This window comes from Prunus avium, chromosome 5 (assembly GCF_965620075.1).
Source record: "Prunus avium chromosome 5, drPruAviu1.hap1.1, whole genome shotgun sequence".
NCBI lineage: Eukaryota > Viridiplantae > Streptophyta > Magnoliopsida > Rosales > Rosaceae > Prunus > Prunus avium.
This window is the reverse complement of record NC_142288.1, coordinates 26,741,707-26,756,262: the sequence shown is the minus strand read 5'-3', so window position 1 is coordinate 26,756,262 and position 14,556 is coordinate 26,741,707. Positions and strand designations below refer to the sequence as shown.

Here is a 14,556-nt window from a genome sequence, read left to right as displayed (position 1 = left end):
TAACAACGACGAGCCATTTTCACTTTTCTACGGTCTTTCCTTTTGGTGTGAGAATTGGAGTGTGACTCTGTCGGCAAAGTTAAAAACCCAGCAACTATGGACTTAACCCTTCCTTCGGGATTCGATGGAGATTGACCACAAGTCAATTTTTTTCAATTTCTTTTTTTTAAAATTTAGTAAAATAATATTCTAATCTATAAATTTTTGAACAGATAAAATAAAGTTTTATCATGAGGGGTTGTACCTTAACGATTAAGTATCTTAAATTAATTTTAAAACTATTAAAATGCAAACATCTCATACAAATCATCAAAAATTGCAGTAAGCTAAGAAGTATGATTTCATGAAAGAATTAAGTATCATGTAACTACAAAGCCAGTTCAAATTTACAAAACTCCCAAAAGCCCAAAGCCCAAAGCCCTCCACTTGTTGGAACATAATAACAACATTAAACTGTCTCTTATTCCTCAATAAACAGTTGAGTTAATGAAACTCAAAAGCTCAAACTTTCATTACCAACAAGCTTTTAGCTGACATGGATTTTGGAGCAAACAAAACTCCAAGGAGCTCTTAATCTCAGCTTTGAGCTCCCCAGAGGACCCAAAACCCAGGTGGTGTAGCCATGCCAGGCCCTGGTCCGCACCTCATGTACGCCATGGGCACTGGCCTGGCTCTGACCACTCTCAGCAATGGCAGGTTCAGCCCCCACCACACCCTCTTCTACACCATCAACGCCTTCTTTGGCCCTGACATCGGATCCTTCTCTGAGTGGCTCGACTCCATCCTCGGCTTCGGCTTCGGCTCCAAGCTAGCCGACTTAATCCACCACCCCTTTCACTATGTTCTCTTTCCGGGTCTTCCTCTGTGTTTGCTCTACTCTTGGGTCTCTAGAGTTTTGCTTCAAAGACGGCTTCTTGATTCGTTTTCTGGGGTGAGTAAGTTGTCTGTTTCTTCTCCTTTGTCTGGTTGCTGACACAATGTATGGAAATGGAAAGAGTTTTTTATCCTGTATCTTTGGGGGTTTCTATTTTTGGAGTATTGTCTGAACACTCATGAAATCATAAGAGCAGCTCAATAAGGAAGGTGGGTTCTATTCATTGTTGTTTTCCACCTGATATATATAGATCTTAGAAGAAAATCAAAGTGACGTGTATTTAATTATAAGTTTAATAATTAAAGTATCCTTTGTTTCCTTATTGGGATTCTGCATCTGATTTTGAATTGTGTAATTTATTTGATCAAGCTAATGTATAGTTAGTTTAGCGTCATGTGTTTGAGTTTAGCTGGAAGACCACCTGAAAAAGTGGCCATACACTTGATACTGGGGGACTTAGGTTGTCTTGTTAAGTGAGATTTGTTTTGGTTGTTTAAAATTTATGCTTTTAAGCTACTTCTTTATTGTAAAAGTATCGTAAACATTGCAAAACCAAAACTTTGTTTTGATCATGAAACATAGCACAACTATTACTGAATGCGATTTCGTAATTTATTGTGTTTTATGTTTCAGGTGCCCCTTACTAGGAAGCAGTGCTGGTTCTTGGTGTCAGCTGGTTCTTTTTCACACTTTTTCCTTGACCACTTGTTTGAGGTAATATAGAGACGTTAATGAGCTATTCTGCTGCTCAACGTTCCTTTACATGCTTGGTATTGTTGTATGCTAGCTAGACTCTTGTTTTAGAATTAGAAAAAGTAAGAATGATTTTTCTTTGAAGGTTGTTCTATGTAGAAGCATTAAGCTTGGGATGATTAAGGGATTGATGTTGCCATAGAGTATGTTTGGAGTCATAGTTTAACATCCACTCGGTATGAAAGATATAGGATGAGTGGAGGTTTAAGAGTTGGGTCTATATGCAAGAATACGTATATATGAAGGCAAGTTCATGTAGTTTTAGTTTTTGCATTTTTTTTCCCCACAGCATGTATTTTGTATATGAGATTTCTTTTTTGTGGGAGTTAAGAATGATCGGACTGATGGACCATATACGCCCTCTAAACTTCACAGGAGAATGGGCATTCAAAAATGTATACTTGGATTTTGAGCACTGGTTGGTGGAAGGGCCGGGCACCGGTTAACCCAGATGCTGTTGTTGTGGTTGGCCTTTTATGCATTGTCTTAATCGGCGGCTTTATTTACATCAACAGGTGTTTATTTGAGGCACTCTACATTTTGTTTCCTATTTCCCTAGCATTTTGCAGGTCCTTGACATTTATGTTGATCGATGGTTTTGGCATGCAGGGTTAAGCCTCACAAGTCTATTAATAAGCAATCATATCAATCAGTGACACTGATTTCCATTGTAGCAATCCTGTATTGCTTATGGTGTGCAAGCCAAATACACTGGGTTAATCCTCGTCGGCCAGCAGTTGGTGAAGAGGCTGATCTTGGGGTTCTTGTGTTTCTAGCCATTTACTTCTTTCTTCCTCACCTTTTGTGTATATTGTCCGTGCACCCTAGAGATCTTCAAGCAGAGCAACTTCCGCTATAACAGTAACCATATTAATAAACAGAACACCCCACTTTTGCTGTCCAATATAGTCACGACTCATAACGAACGTTTTGGTCCTGTATGACACAAAGATTCTAAGGTCCTGCCACGGCGGTTAGTTTTGTTACATAGCTTGCTACCTTCATGTGTTGGGTTTTTTCAAATTTTGTATCTTATTACTATCTTGTATACTGCTATACATATAGAATTTGGAAGAGGCTATTGACTGTAGTTGTACCTTGTTGTAAGCCACTGTGATGAAGCTTGAATTCCGTCATTTGTTTCTTTGGTTGATAGCCCTTTTGCATTAAATACTTATTGAAGAAGTGAGGATTTAAATTTTTGGATATTTGGTAAAAACGAAACCCATGAATCTACAGAAATGTATGGTTTTTCATTAGAATTACAGATCATAAAGAGGGAAAAAGAAATGGACCAATTTCAGTTTATTTTGGTGTCCAATTGAGATTGCGTTCGATTCAAAGCAGAACTGACAGTCAGATGCGCCTGCATCACAGACGATATATAGAAGCCATCCTTGATTTCCTAGAGCCTTATCTGCAAAACTAGGCACTTGAAAGGCAGCGTTGTGCATCTGCAAGAGTGAAAACAGAGGAAAGCAAATCCATTAGGGACCCAATAAAGTATCCAAAACAACGGAGACTAGGCTAAAAAACAGTTATGGAAAGAAAAATCGGCAGTACTTGTGTGTTGTAGAATTTCAGAGGTCCCTTAACCACACCGTGGTTTTCCAGGTTTAACTGATTGATGGGATGTTTAAAGTCGACCGGTGGCCCTTCGGTGGCGCTCAGCATGAACCCCATTATCCCACTGAAAAAGAGATTCACCATGAAATGCATCAGCAATAGTATAAAGTAACCAGCGAAGTTCTAATTGCAAAGGACCTCGTGCCTTGTTGTCCAGGCATAATTAACAGAGCCCTTAAATATTTTGCGGCAGTTTGCTATGGTATCTGCACAGTGAACAAAGTCTTTATGCTAGAAGCTGTCTGCCGGGGTAGACATAACATCGCCAGGGCGAAGAGCCCTTGCAACCGATTCCAAGAAGATGTCAGTAAGTTCTGTTGATGTAGTACCTGTATGGCATTGAGCATAATGAATGCTTTGGGGATCTTCAAGTTGTGTTATTTTGAATATGATGGAAGTTCAATAATGAGAAAAGAGAAAATACCCATGTTTTGGAAAGCATCAAGCATGATGGCATCATATGTGCCTTGAGGAACATTCTTCATGAACTCAACTCCTGCACGTTTGTTAAAATTAAATAATCAAGCTCCATATAAAACAAGTAACAGAGACTTATCAGCAGGCCAAAAAATCAATGTCTTACCATTTGATATGTGTACTTGCACTCTGGGATCCTCATATCCCACTGCTACCTCAGGGACAAAGCGCTTATAAACCTGAAACATCATGAAAATCCCACAAGCAAGCTATGTAAATTTAAATCAAAACTATGAAATATGCCGGCCCGCCAACAAGGAGGGATAAATATATGAGTTTAGAAGAAATTTAGTATGATCATTGTGTCTATTTCACATATGTCGATTTGTTCGACAGACGAATGACGAGATATTTCTCTCAAGATGCCTCCATCTCCCCCTCCAACAAGCAACACCTGAAGAAAAAACCAGAAATAAGAATGGAGCAAAATTGATCAAATATATGGGTGTTAGTAAACTTAATAGTTGGTGTAAAAAATATAATGACCTATATATGAGTTGAAGAAAACATTTCCTGGTAAACGAACTCATCCCTCTCTGTGAGTTGAAGAAAACCATCCAAGATCGCTACCTTGCCAGGGTCTGAGAGGACTATAACCAAAAGATACTACACAAATATACATATGTCACATTAGGAACTAAAGTTATAAATACTTGATCTTATCAAAGAAAAACCTTTAATAATAATTTAAGGGTGGGACTGGAGGTGGTGGTGGAGGTGGTGATGGAGATGGAGGAGATAGTGGTGGTGGTAGCCAATGCCATTTAAAAAATTAATGATAGTATTATGAGAATTAAAAAGTATCATTCAAGGCTCATCTCTCTTCTTTTGAAAGCAGCTTTAAAAATCAACCTAGAGGCTGCTGTTAAAAGGCCATTACTTTTAAAATAATCATGATATTTTATTTTTACCAAACAACTTAAAACTGCTTAACGTACTTTAAAGTGAAGCAAGTTAGTACGTTAAGCAGTTTTAGGCCATGAAAAGCAATCTAAAACGGTGCCTTAGTCCATGTCTTTACAAGTTCGTTTGGCATGTGAACTGGTTGATTACAACTCGCAAAGCTTCTTAAGAAAAGCAAGTTTTAAAATTTTGTAACCCAAAAAAGAACTTTACACTTTAAATAAAGTCTTATATGACTTTAAGGGCCAAGGGATCCCTAGAAAGGGATTAAAAGAAAAAACTTTAGCTGTTGTTGGATACCTGAAACTGAAACATCTTTTGATATATTCGATAGAAAAAGAAGAAGAAAAAGAAACATCTTTTGATATATGGCCAAATTACATGAAGAAAGAAATTGAGAAATTGAATATATAATTTGGCATTTTGAAATGTAGAGCAAACAATGAATGAATCGAGGAGACAAATGAACCCCACAAAAGCAAATCATGCATAAAGTTTGGAATTACAATCAAAGTACACAATCATGATATGTGTTTGAGTTGGGGGCATGGAATTGCAAATGGAAATGGAATGGATGGTGGTATAAAAAAAATAATTCTAATGATCGGTAATATCGTCTTCTTCTTGAATATTCACTTGTTGTTTTGTGCCCTCATCATCAGCTGAAATCGTACCAACTCCATTGCTGCCCTCTTTACACCCATTATTATTATTATTCATCCCCTTCTTTGCAAACGATGGCAAACAAAATGCAGCCATGTGCACCTGAAATTAATATATATATCATAGAGAGAGAGAGAGAGAGAGAGAGAGAGAGAGAGAGAGAGAGAGAGAGAGAGGTTAATTCATTAAAATGAATAGAAATATTATAGTTATAAATTCAAGAGGTCACCTCTGGGTTGTAAAATTTCAAGGGTTCTTTTGCTACACCATAACTATTGTTGGGGTCTAATGGGTTGACCGGATTTCTGAAGTCAACGAATTGTCCCTCTGTGGAGCAAAGCAAGAAGCCAATCACCCCACTGAAATCAATTGAAATAGTAATTAATTAGGAAGTTAATATTTCAAATTTCTCTATATTAATATAATACTACTTAATTAACGAATAGAAAAGTAATTATGCATGCATGGCATGCCTTGGATATGCAGGAACAATGGTCCATGCATAATCAACAGAGCCTTTGAATTTCTGGCGACACTTTGCCGTGAGATGATCAATGTCTAAGGAAGGAAACCATATGCTCTCTGCTTGGATGCACATCACTCCGCCCGGTCGGAGAGCTTTCGCCACCAACTCAAAGAAAGGACCTTCATGAAGCTCATGATCGGGCCCTGCATGCATGCATATGCAGATCATGCATATATATATAAATTATACCATATATTCATATATATATATATATATATATATATAAACAAGATAAAATCACTCCCAAACAAGCCCTCAAGATCGAGAAAAAAAACAGGGAATTAAGGGAAGCATGTTCGTACTTATTGGGTCAAATGCATCCACAATTATCGCATCATATGTTCCTTCTGGTACAGACTTGATAAATGCATTCCCTGGAAATTTAAGTTGATCATGACTAGAAAACATATTTAAAAGGATTGCTCATCAAAGAAACCCAATAATCACAGACTAGTTGTAGCCAACTTGCCATCTTTAACGTGAAGGGTCACACGAGGGTCCTCATATCCAATAGCAATACCAGGGAAATATTTCTTGTAGACCTGAAAAATTATTGGATTATACAAAATATTACGTACTCACATTCATTAATTAAAGGCTATAATAAAATAATATGCATTTCCATAATTAAATTTTAGTGAAAAATTGCATATTCTTTTTTTACTCACATCAATCAACATAGTGTCTATTTCGCAAATATCGATTTGTTGGACAGAAGAGTGTCGAGAAATTTCCCTTAAGATACCGCCATCTCCACCCCCAATGAGTAATACCTGATCAAGTACACATAAGTAGGGGGACAAAATAATTGCAATTAGTTGAGCTTAATTATCTAGCAAAACCACTTGTAATTAATTTATTATTGTTGTAATTAACTTCACCAGGACATTGATGATTAACATGTGAATGGGAATTATGTCATGAAATGTGTAAGATTGACACTTTCTTTCTTTGACATGAGATTTTATGACACATGTTTAATAAATTACCTTGTTTGGATTTTGAATGGAGCAAAGAGGAAGGTGGGTGATCATTTCTTGGTAAGCACACTCATCTTTCTCAGTCAATTGGAGTGCTCCATCTAGAACAAAAACCTTGCCATATGCTGATGACTGCAAATTAAAAATCAACTATATTTGTTATATTGTTAAACTGTTAATTCGAGTCGTAGATTATTCAAACTAACATGTTAATTTACCTGAAATACCATCATACTTTGGTACTCGGACCTTCCTTGAAATAAAATTTTTTCTACCTTCAAAAAGTGTGCTTGCCCTACAAGACATATTCAAAGAAAGTTAATTTCACACAGGCCTGAAGTAAACAATGAGCCAGCATTTGTTTTTGAACTAAACATTTCTACTTTGTGTGTGTTTACATTGAAGTGTAGATTAAAAGAAAGTTAAATCTGGACTGGACTGATTTCACATGCAACAAAAAAGCGCACCACAAGAAACGTTTAACACATTTTCAGAAAACCTCAAGTCAAATATAATGGAAACCCACCTGGCCATACGGGACAATGCTCAGAAAACCATCCAGGAAACTCAGGATGATCAACAAGCTCATCATCATCATGATCTGCAGCAGACTTGAGAGTATAATTGGCAGTCTTCTTCTCCATGCGACGTCGTTTTGCTCTCAACACCTTTGATTTATAGTTGGTTCTCCCTAGCTATCAATCTGTGAGGTGGCTGGCTCAGCTTGACAAATAAACAAACCACCTATATATTTAGTGTTTCTGTGGAGGTGGCCAAATATCTGCATATTTATATACCAGCAAAATTCTTTTGCAAGGGAACCTATGTATGACGTGGCTTTGTAAAGATGAAAAGCCAATATGAACTCCTAATCTACTTTGAGAAAAGTTGTGTAGAAAAGAACAAAAGTAAAAATAAGTGATTTGGTAGAGTGGAAAAATATTAATATTTAGTGAGTTATTGACGACCAAATTAGCCCATTGGGCCACGCTTAATTTTAACAAACTTACTTTTATAGTTTTTAACTGTTTTTTTAACAACCATTTAAACCTTGTCATCTTCTACCTAACAATTTTTATTTTATTTTTTTATGAACAAAAGTCTAGGGGAGGGGAGGCTACCATCCTAGGGCTAGAGCATACTAAAACCTCTTTGAGGACTTACATATGAGATTTTAGTCTTTTTTTTGGTTGTTACAGATTACCCACTAAAAAAAATTGTCAACAACGAGACTCGAACTTAGGCCTAGATGGCAAAAAGAACAATCATTACCAACTCAACCAACTCTCATTGGCTATCGTCTACCTAACATTTTGGTTAACCAAACGTGATCCTTGTCATCTTTACTAACTTATAACAACTCTACTTGTACAATTTGTGAAATTCAAATATTGATAGCGTTAAATATTTTCAATTATCTCAATCACCACTTATCATGCTCGTCATCACCCATATTGTCTTAATTTCATTTGTCTCGTATAAATATTTGACTTTGGCACGTCGAGTCGTGTACAAAAAAAGTGATAGAACTTATATTTTGGTGACTATCATATTGATAAGCTTAAGCTAAGCAACAAAAAAATAAAAAATCATAAGTTCCCCAACTCTGATCATAAAAGTTATTTTTTAAAAAGCAGAACATAAAATGGAAAAATAAAATAAAATTAAAATTAAAATTTGCCGCGCTTTTCCCGTCAATGGGATAACGGTCATGGGAACCCGAAAGCTCAGCCCTTCCTCTGCTGCTTCTTCTTCTTCTCCCACAAATCTCTCAAATTAATCTCTCCCTGATGGCCAAACCCCGAAAAGACAAAAACGCCCCAAAATGGTTCACACATTCCACCCGTACGCCGCCGCCTCCGCCCGCATCCGCAACTTCTCGACCCCCTTCTCGCTCCGGAAGGAGATCCCCTGGTGGTACCAGATCCTCGACCCGGGATCCGAACGCGTGACCCTCTGGAACCACATCTTCTTCGTCATCTGCATCATGGGCCTCTTCCTCGACCCCATCTACTTCTTCATCCCCGGCATCGGCGGCTCCTCCTGCATGAAAATCGACATGGGCCTCGGCATCATCGTCACCTTTCTCCGCACTGTCTTCGACTTCTTCTACTTCTGCCATGTCGCCGTCAAGTTCCGGACTGCTTTCATCGCTCCCGGGTCTCGGGTTTTCGGGCGAGGCCAGCTCGTCATGGACCCCCGGGCGATCGCCCTCCGCTACCTCAAATCCGACTTCTCTATCGACCTCGCCGCCGCCCTCCCTCTCCCACAGGTAACAATAATATTATATGCATTCTCTCTCTATTTTTATTTTAGGTAAAAAGTCACTTTTCATCCTGGTAATTTGACGATATTATCACTCTCATCGATGTGATTTTAATTATAACAATTTGACCCTTGGAATTTTGGATGGATTGAAGATATTTTCACTCTCGTCCATGTGATTTTAATTATAACAATTTGACCCTTGAAAATTTCGATGGAATTAGATGAAAATTTGGATGTGTAGAATAGAACTACAATGGTTAAATTGACAAAATTAAAATTACAAGGACTAAACTGGAAAAACTGGCAAACTTCATGAACAAAAAGTGACCCTTTTTTTATATTACTAATTCCTATTATTTATGCAATTACTGTAATTGGAAATTTGTAATTTTGATTTTTTTTAAAATTATTGTTGCAGATTATGATTTGGTTCATAATTCCAGCAGTGAAAACCCCAACAGCTGCCCATGCTAACCATACCCTTTCTCTGATTGTTCTGATTCAATATGTTCCTAGATTTATTCAAATTTTCCCGCTAAACCGGCGGATTACTAAAAGTACCGGTGTTGTAGCCAAGACTGCTTGGTCAGGGGCTGCATACAATCTCGTTCTGTTTTGTCTAATTGCACATGTAAGAACCCACCTAGCTGAGTTTTGGCCTTTTTAACTAATTAGTATTGTGTTACGTTGTTAGACTGTTAATTTAAATATCATTGGTTCAAAGAGCTCCGATTCGGATATTGCGTGGAGGGTGCCAACGTATCATGCTAGTGCGCGTTGTTTAATTTGATGTGATTGCTATTATCGGTGTTGTTCTTCAGTGCAGATTGTTGGGTCTACGTGGTATGTGTTGTCCATTCGACGTCAGTATGAGTGCTGGAAGGGTGAATGCAGCAAGGAAATTAATAAAACACACTCTCCATCCTGTAAAATTTCGTTTCTTGATTGTAGCAGTGAAGGCAACCCCGAACGCGATGCTTGGCTCAAGATCACGAAGGTGGCAGAAAGTTGCGATGCTAATGATGACCAAGATTTTGAGTTTGGAATGTTTGCTGAGGCTTTCACTAACGAGGTTGCCGGTGCAGTGTTTATTGAAAAATACTTCTATTGCCTCTGGTGGGGTATGAGAAATTTATGGTATGCTTTGGTCTCACCTGTTTGTTTAAATTACTTCGCTCAAGCTCATATTAAGCTGTTTGTGCTAATTCGTTTCAACAAATGATATGCAGTTCATATGGACAAGATATTGAGACAAGCACTTACGTCAGTGAAACCTCATTATGCATTCTCATTTCCATTCTTGGTCTCGTTCTCTTCTCACATCTCATGAGCCAGATGCAGGTATATATAATTTTCTTTTGCCATGTTTAAAGGCATCTGCAGCATACAGAGACAATTGTCTTCATTCATTAACCTAGTTGTAGTTTTTCCTTCACATGATTGAATTTCCTGACACGTTTCTTAATTATTGTAACTCTCTTGGGGGCATGATGTTGGCATAAATTTCTGGTGATTTCTTCAAGACCTATCTGCAATCTGCAACGATTAGACTTGAAGAATGGAGAGTTAGAAAAAGAGACACAGAGGAGTGGATGAGGCACCGTCAACTCCCTCCCGAATTGCAAGAACGTGTTCGTCGTTTTGTTCAATATAAGTGGATTGCCACAAGAGGGGTAGATGAGAAAAACATTCTGGAGGCTTTGCCTATGGATCTCCGCCGTCAAATTCAAAGGCATTTGTGTCTTGCCCTTGTCCGCCGTGTAAGTGTTTCAGTCTTAACTATTGATCAGATATCTGGTGACACTTCCTTAAATGCGTAATGCAGCTGAGTTTATAAGTTGGCATCAAGTCATGTACTGATTGAAATCCATGATATTAAAAGGTGGCTTAATTAAAATTCAATTCCAGGTACCATTTTTCGCACAAATGGATGATCAGCTTCTGGATGCCATATGTGAACGCCTAGAGTCATCATTGAATACCAGGAACACATACATCATCAGGGAAGGTGATCCTGTGAATGAGATGCTTTTCATCATCAGAGGGCAACTTGAGAGCTCCACAACTGATGGTGGAAGGACAGGGTTCTTCAACTCAATAACCCTCAGAGCCGGTGACTTCTGTGGCGAAGAGTTGCTTACATGGGCCTTGATGCCTACATCAAGCCTCAACCTTCCATGCTCAACTCGAACGGTGAAGTCTCTAACAGAAGTCGAGGCATTTGCACTAAGAGCTGAAGATCTCAAGTATGTTGCCAATCAATTCAAGCGCCTTCACAGCAAGAAACTGCAGCATGCTTTTAGGTACTATTCACACCAGTGGAGAACATGGGGGGCTTGTTTTATACAAGTTGCTTGGAGGAGGTTTAGGAAGAGAAAGTTGGCAATGGAATTGGCAAAGGAGGAGGAGTATTATTACACACATGTTTTGGACCAAGAAGGGCTTGGCAACAGCAATTCAGACTCAATAATAGGAGGTGGCAGTACAGATTATGAGGGTAGAGGTGCTGAGAGATCATCATCAGTGGGAAATATTCTGCATAATATTCCACTTGGGCCTGCAATTTTGGCATCCAAATTTGCGGCGAACACCAGAAGAGGGATTCAGAAGGTGGCATCAGTACTTCACCATGAGGAAAGCAGCTCCACCATGCCCAAAAAACTGTTCAAGCCAGATGAGCCTGATTTTTCAGCAGACACTTGAGCTTATAATGATAATCATAGTCATTTTATTGCAACATTTTTGTTATTATTATTTTTGTATTCTATTCTATGTTGGTTTTTATACGCTCTGTTTTTTATTTTACCATGTGATGTGCCTTCCTGTGCCTGCAATAATAACTTTTTATTTTGCTTTTAATTTTACCATGGTAAGTTGGAACCAAACTAAAATTGAATTGACCCCAATTTTACATGAGCATGATGAAGCATGGAGATCGATACAAAGGATGGCTACCAGATTGATCAACAACCACAACTTTATACAATCGAATTCGTCAAGCAATAATAAAATATGGGGTTTTAGGGGCACCAAAGCAAACCTTCATAATCAAAACTCAAAAGCAAGATGAGTAATGCACAAAGACCTTACAATGAATGCATGATGAAGTTCACTTAACAATCAAAGCAAAATGTATTTCAAACTTGAAGCTTGAAACTTGTCAATTCCTAAGGAAGGACTTTTTCTGTTTTCGGCGATTCTCAGAAGAAAATAACTACCATGATAGTTTAGAAAATCAAGCAAATGAATTCAATTTCAAGCTTATGGTTATAATAGATTTACATTGAATGCATGAAGCTAGCTTGGTGAAAAATAAATTTGGAGGACAATCAATGTGAGTCCAGCAGCTATGAGAGAAAAACAGAATCTGTCCAAAGTTGTACAAAACTGAAGAATGCTTGGATACAAGGGCTAGTGACTGCTTCAAAGCCAGCAATGGAGATGACAGAAGCTTCTCTTTTCCAAGGCTCTATTCTTCGAGAACAGAATCTGTCTTATGTAAAGCGTATAGCCGCGCGGCTATACTATTTTTATGAAAAAAAGGAACCAGCCTCAGCCTGAGCCTGAGCCTGCGCCTGCGCCCATTTTGCCACGTGTTAAAAATCGTATAGCCGTGCGGCAATACTATTTTTAATAAAAACAGTGGTATAGCCGGGCGGCTATACTATTTTTAATATATAAAAAATCCGAGTATCGCCGGACGGCTATACTATTTTTTTTAAAAGGAGGACCCACTGGCTTTGTTTAGCCACGTGTCAAAAATAGTATAGCCGCCCGGCTATACGATTTTTAAATAATAAAACCCGTAGTATAGCCAGTCGGCTATACAATTTTTATTATAAAAAAATCAGAGTACAGCCGGCCGGCTATACGATTCTTTAATAATATAAACCGTCGTATACCCGCTCGGCTATACTATTTTTATTATTATCAAATCCGAGTACAGCCGGTCGGCTATACTATTTTTTAATATAAAAACCGTAGCATACCCGCTCGGCTATACTATTTCTATTATTAAAAAATCCGAGTATAGCCGCTCGGCTATACTATTGTTTAAAAAAGGGAACCAGCCAGCGGCTTCGCTACATGTCAAAAATAGTATAGCCGGACGGCTATCCTATTTTAAATATATAAAAATGGGAGTATAGCCGGGCGGCTATACTATTTTTTATAAAAGGAGGACCCACAGGCTCTGTTTCGCCACTTGTCAAAAACAGTATAGCCGCCGGCTATAGGATTTTTTAATAATAAAACTCGTAGTATAGCCGCTCGGCTATACAATTTTTATTATAAAAAAATTAGAGTAGAGCCGGCCGGCTATACAATTCTTTAATAATACTATTTTTTATTATTATAAAATCCGCGTACAGCCGGTCGGCTATACGATTTTTATTATTAAAAAATCCAAGTATAGCCGCTCGGCTATAAGATTTTTTTTAAAATGGAACCAGCCTGGCAGCCCTCATTTCGCTACATGTCAAAAATAGTATCGCCGAGCGGCTATACAATTTTTTAAAAATAAAAACATTGGAACAGTCGTGCGGCTATACTATTTTTATTATATAAAACTTGCCTCTCCGCATGCGCTTCCGCGTCTGCAAGAGGCTTTTATATATATATATATATATAAATTTATTTAAGAATTAAAAAAATATATGGGTAGTTGTGTTCCTTAAAAGGAGGATCCATTATTTGATTTTTATTTTTATTTTTAATTTTTTTATATGAAAAAGTGTGAATTTAACATATTATCCTCATTTAATTAATAATTTCAATTCTTAATGTTTGCATTAACCAGGGGCATTTTCAGATATTTTGAATGTTTCACCATTCTATGTCTTTTGCTTTATATATATAGAAGAATCCAAGTATAGCCGCGCGGCTATACTATTTTTTTAATAATAAAAAATCACAGTATACTATTTTTACTTTTACACCACAAGCAATCGGACAAAAGAGAATCAACAGAGATCATTTGCTAGTTGAAGAGCTTCATCTTCTAAACCAAAAGTTTCGACACACAGAGAGCACAGGTCCAAGAATTATGTCAAGGCATATGTTCGCAAGATTGGAAGGATAAACAGCATTTGACACTCACTGATTTAGACCACAACCAGCATTTCTGCAAGAATTATGTCAAGGCATATGTTCGCAAGAATTATTTAAGGCATCATGCTTATGAGGGTAGAGTAGAGGTGCTGAGAGATCATCATTAGTGGGAAATATTCTGCATAATATTTCACTTGGGCCTGCAATTTTGGCCTCCAGATTGCAGCAAACACCAGAAGAGGGATTCAGAAGGTAACATCAGCACTTCACCATGATGAAAGCAGCTCCACCATGCCCAAAAAAATATTCCAAGTCAGATGAGCCTGATTTTTTCGGCAGACAATTGAGTTTAAAACAATTATCAGAGTTATTGGGCCACAAGAAACACTAAATAGAGAGACCATTATTAGTTAGGACCAAGGCTTGTAACAAAAACT

The 14,556-nt window shown here is 37.8% G+C and overlaps 3 protein-coding genes and 1 pseudogene across 4 annotated transcripts; 2 read left to right on the top strand and 2 right to left on the bottom strand.

The window, feature by feature from the left end:
- The first annotated feature begins 450 nt into the window (after nt 1-450).
- Nucleotides 451-2,782, top strand: LOC110766889 (uncharacterized). Its single transcript, XM_021970293.2, has 4 exons — nt 451-931; nt 1,508-1,588; nt 2,003-2,142; nt 2,237-2,782. The coding sequence occupies exons 1-4, from the start codon at nt 623-625 to the stop codon at nt 2,484-2,486; spliced, it is 780 nt and encodes a 259-aa protein (XP_021825985.2). The 5' UTR covers nt 451-622; the 3' UTR covers nt 2,487-2,782.
- Nucleotides 2,534-4,456, bottom strand: LOC110766894 (spermidine synthase 2-like; annotated as a pseudogene). The gene is made up of 5 exons (XR_015836118.1): nt 4,217-4,456; nt 3,837-4,124; nt 3,678-3,749; nt 3,191-3,582; nt 2,534-3,081 (listed from the first exon to the last, which is right to left on the bottom strand). The product of XR_015836118.1 is annotated as a spermidine synthase 2-like (transcript).
- Nucleotides 4,457-5,072: 616 nt separating this feature from the next.
- On the bottom strand, nt 5,073-7,533 carry LOC110766942 (spermidine synthase 2-like). The gene is made up of 9 exons (XM_088253438.1): nt 7,329-7,533; nt 7,021-7,097; nt 6,812-6,934; nt 6,491-6,595; nt 6,292-6,364; nt 6,125-6,196; nt 5,770-5,965; nt 5,526-5,655; nt 5,073-5,398 (listed from the first exon to the last, which is right to left on the bottom strand). The coding sequence occupies exons 1-9, from the start codon at nt 7,444-7,446 to the stop codon at nt 5,231-5,233; spliced, it is 1,062 nt and encodes a 353-aa protein (XP_088109564.1). The 5' UTR covers nt 7,447-7,533; the 3' UTR covers nt 5,073-5,230.
- Nucleotides 7,534-8,392: 859 nt separating this feature from the next.
- Nucleotides 8,393-11,890, top strand: CNGC16 (cyclic nucleotide-gated channel 16). Its single transcript, XM_021970285.2, has 6 exons — nt 8,393-9,074; nt 9,489-9,701; nt 9,897-10,207; nt 10,300-10,411; nt 10,594-10,830; nt 10,979-11,890. The coding sequence occupies exons 1-6, from the start codon at nt 8,628-8,630 to the stop codon at nt 11,771-11,773; spliced, it is 2,115 nt and encodes a 704-aa protein (XP_021825977.1). The 5' UTR covers nt 8,393-8,627; the 3' UTR covers nt 11,774-11,890.
- Nucleotides 11,891-14,556: the final 2,666 nt, after the last annotated feature.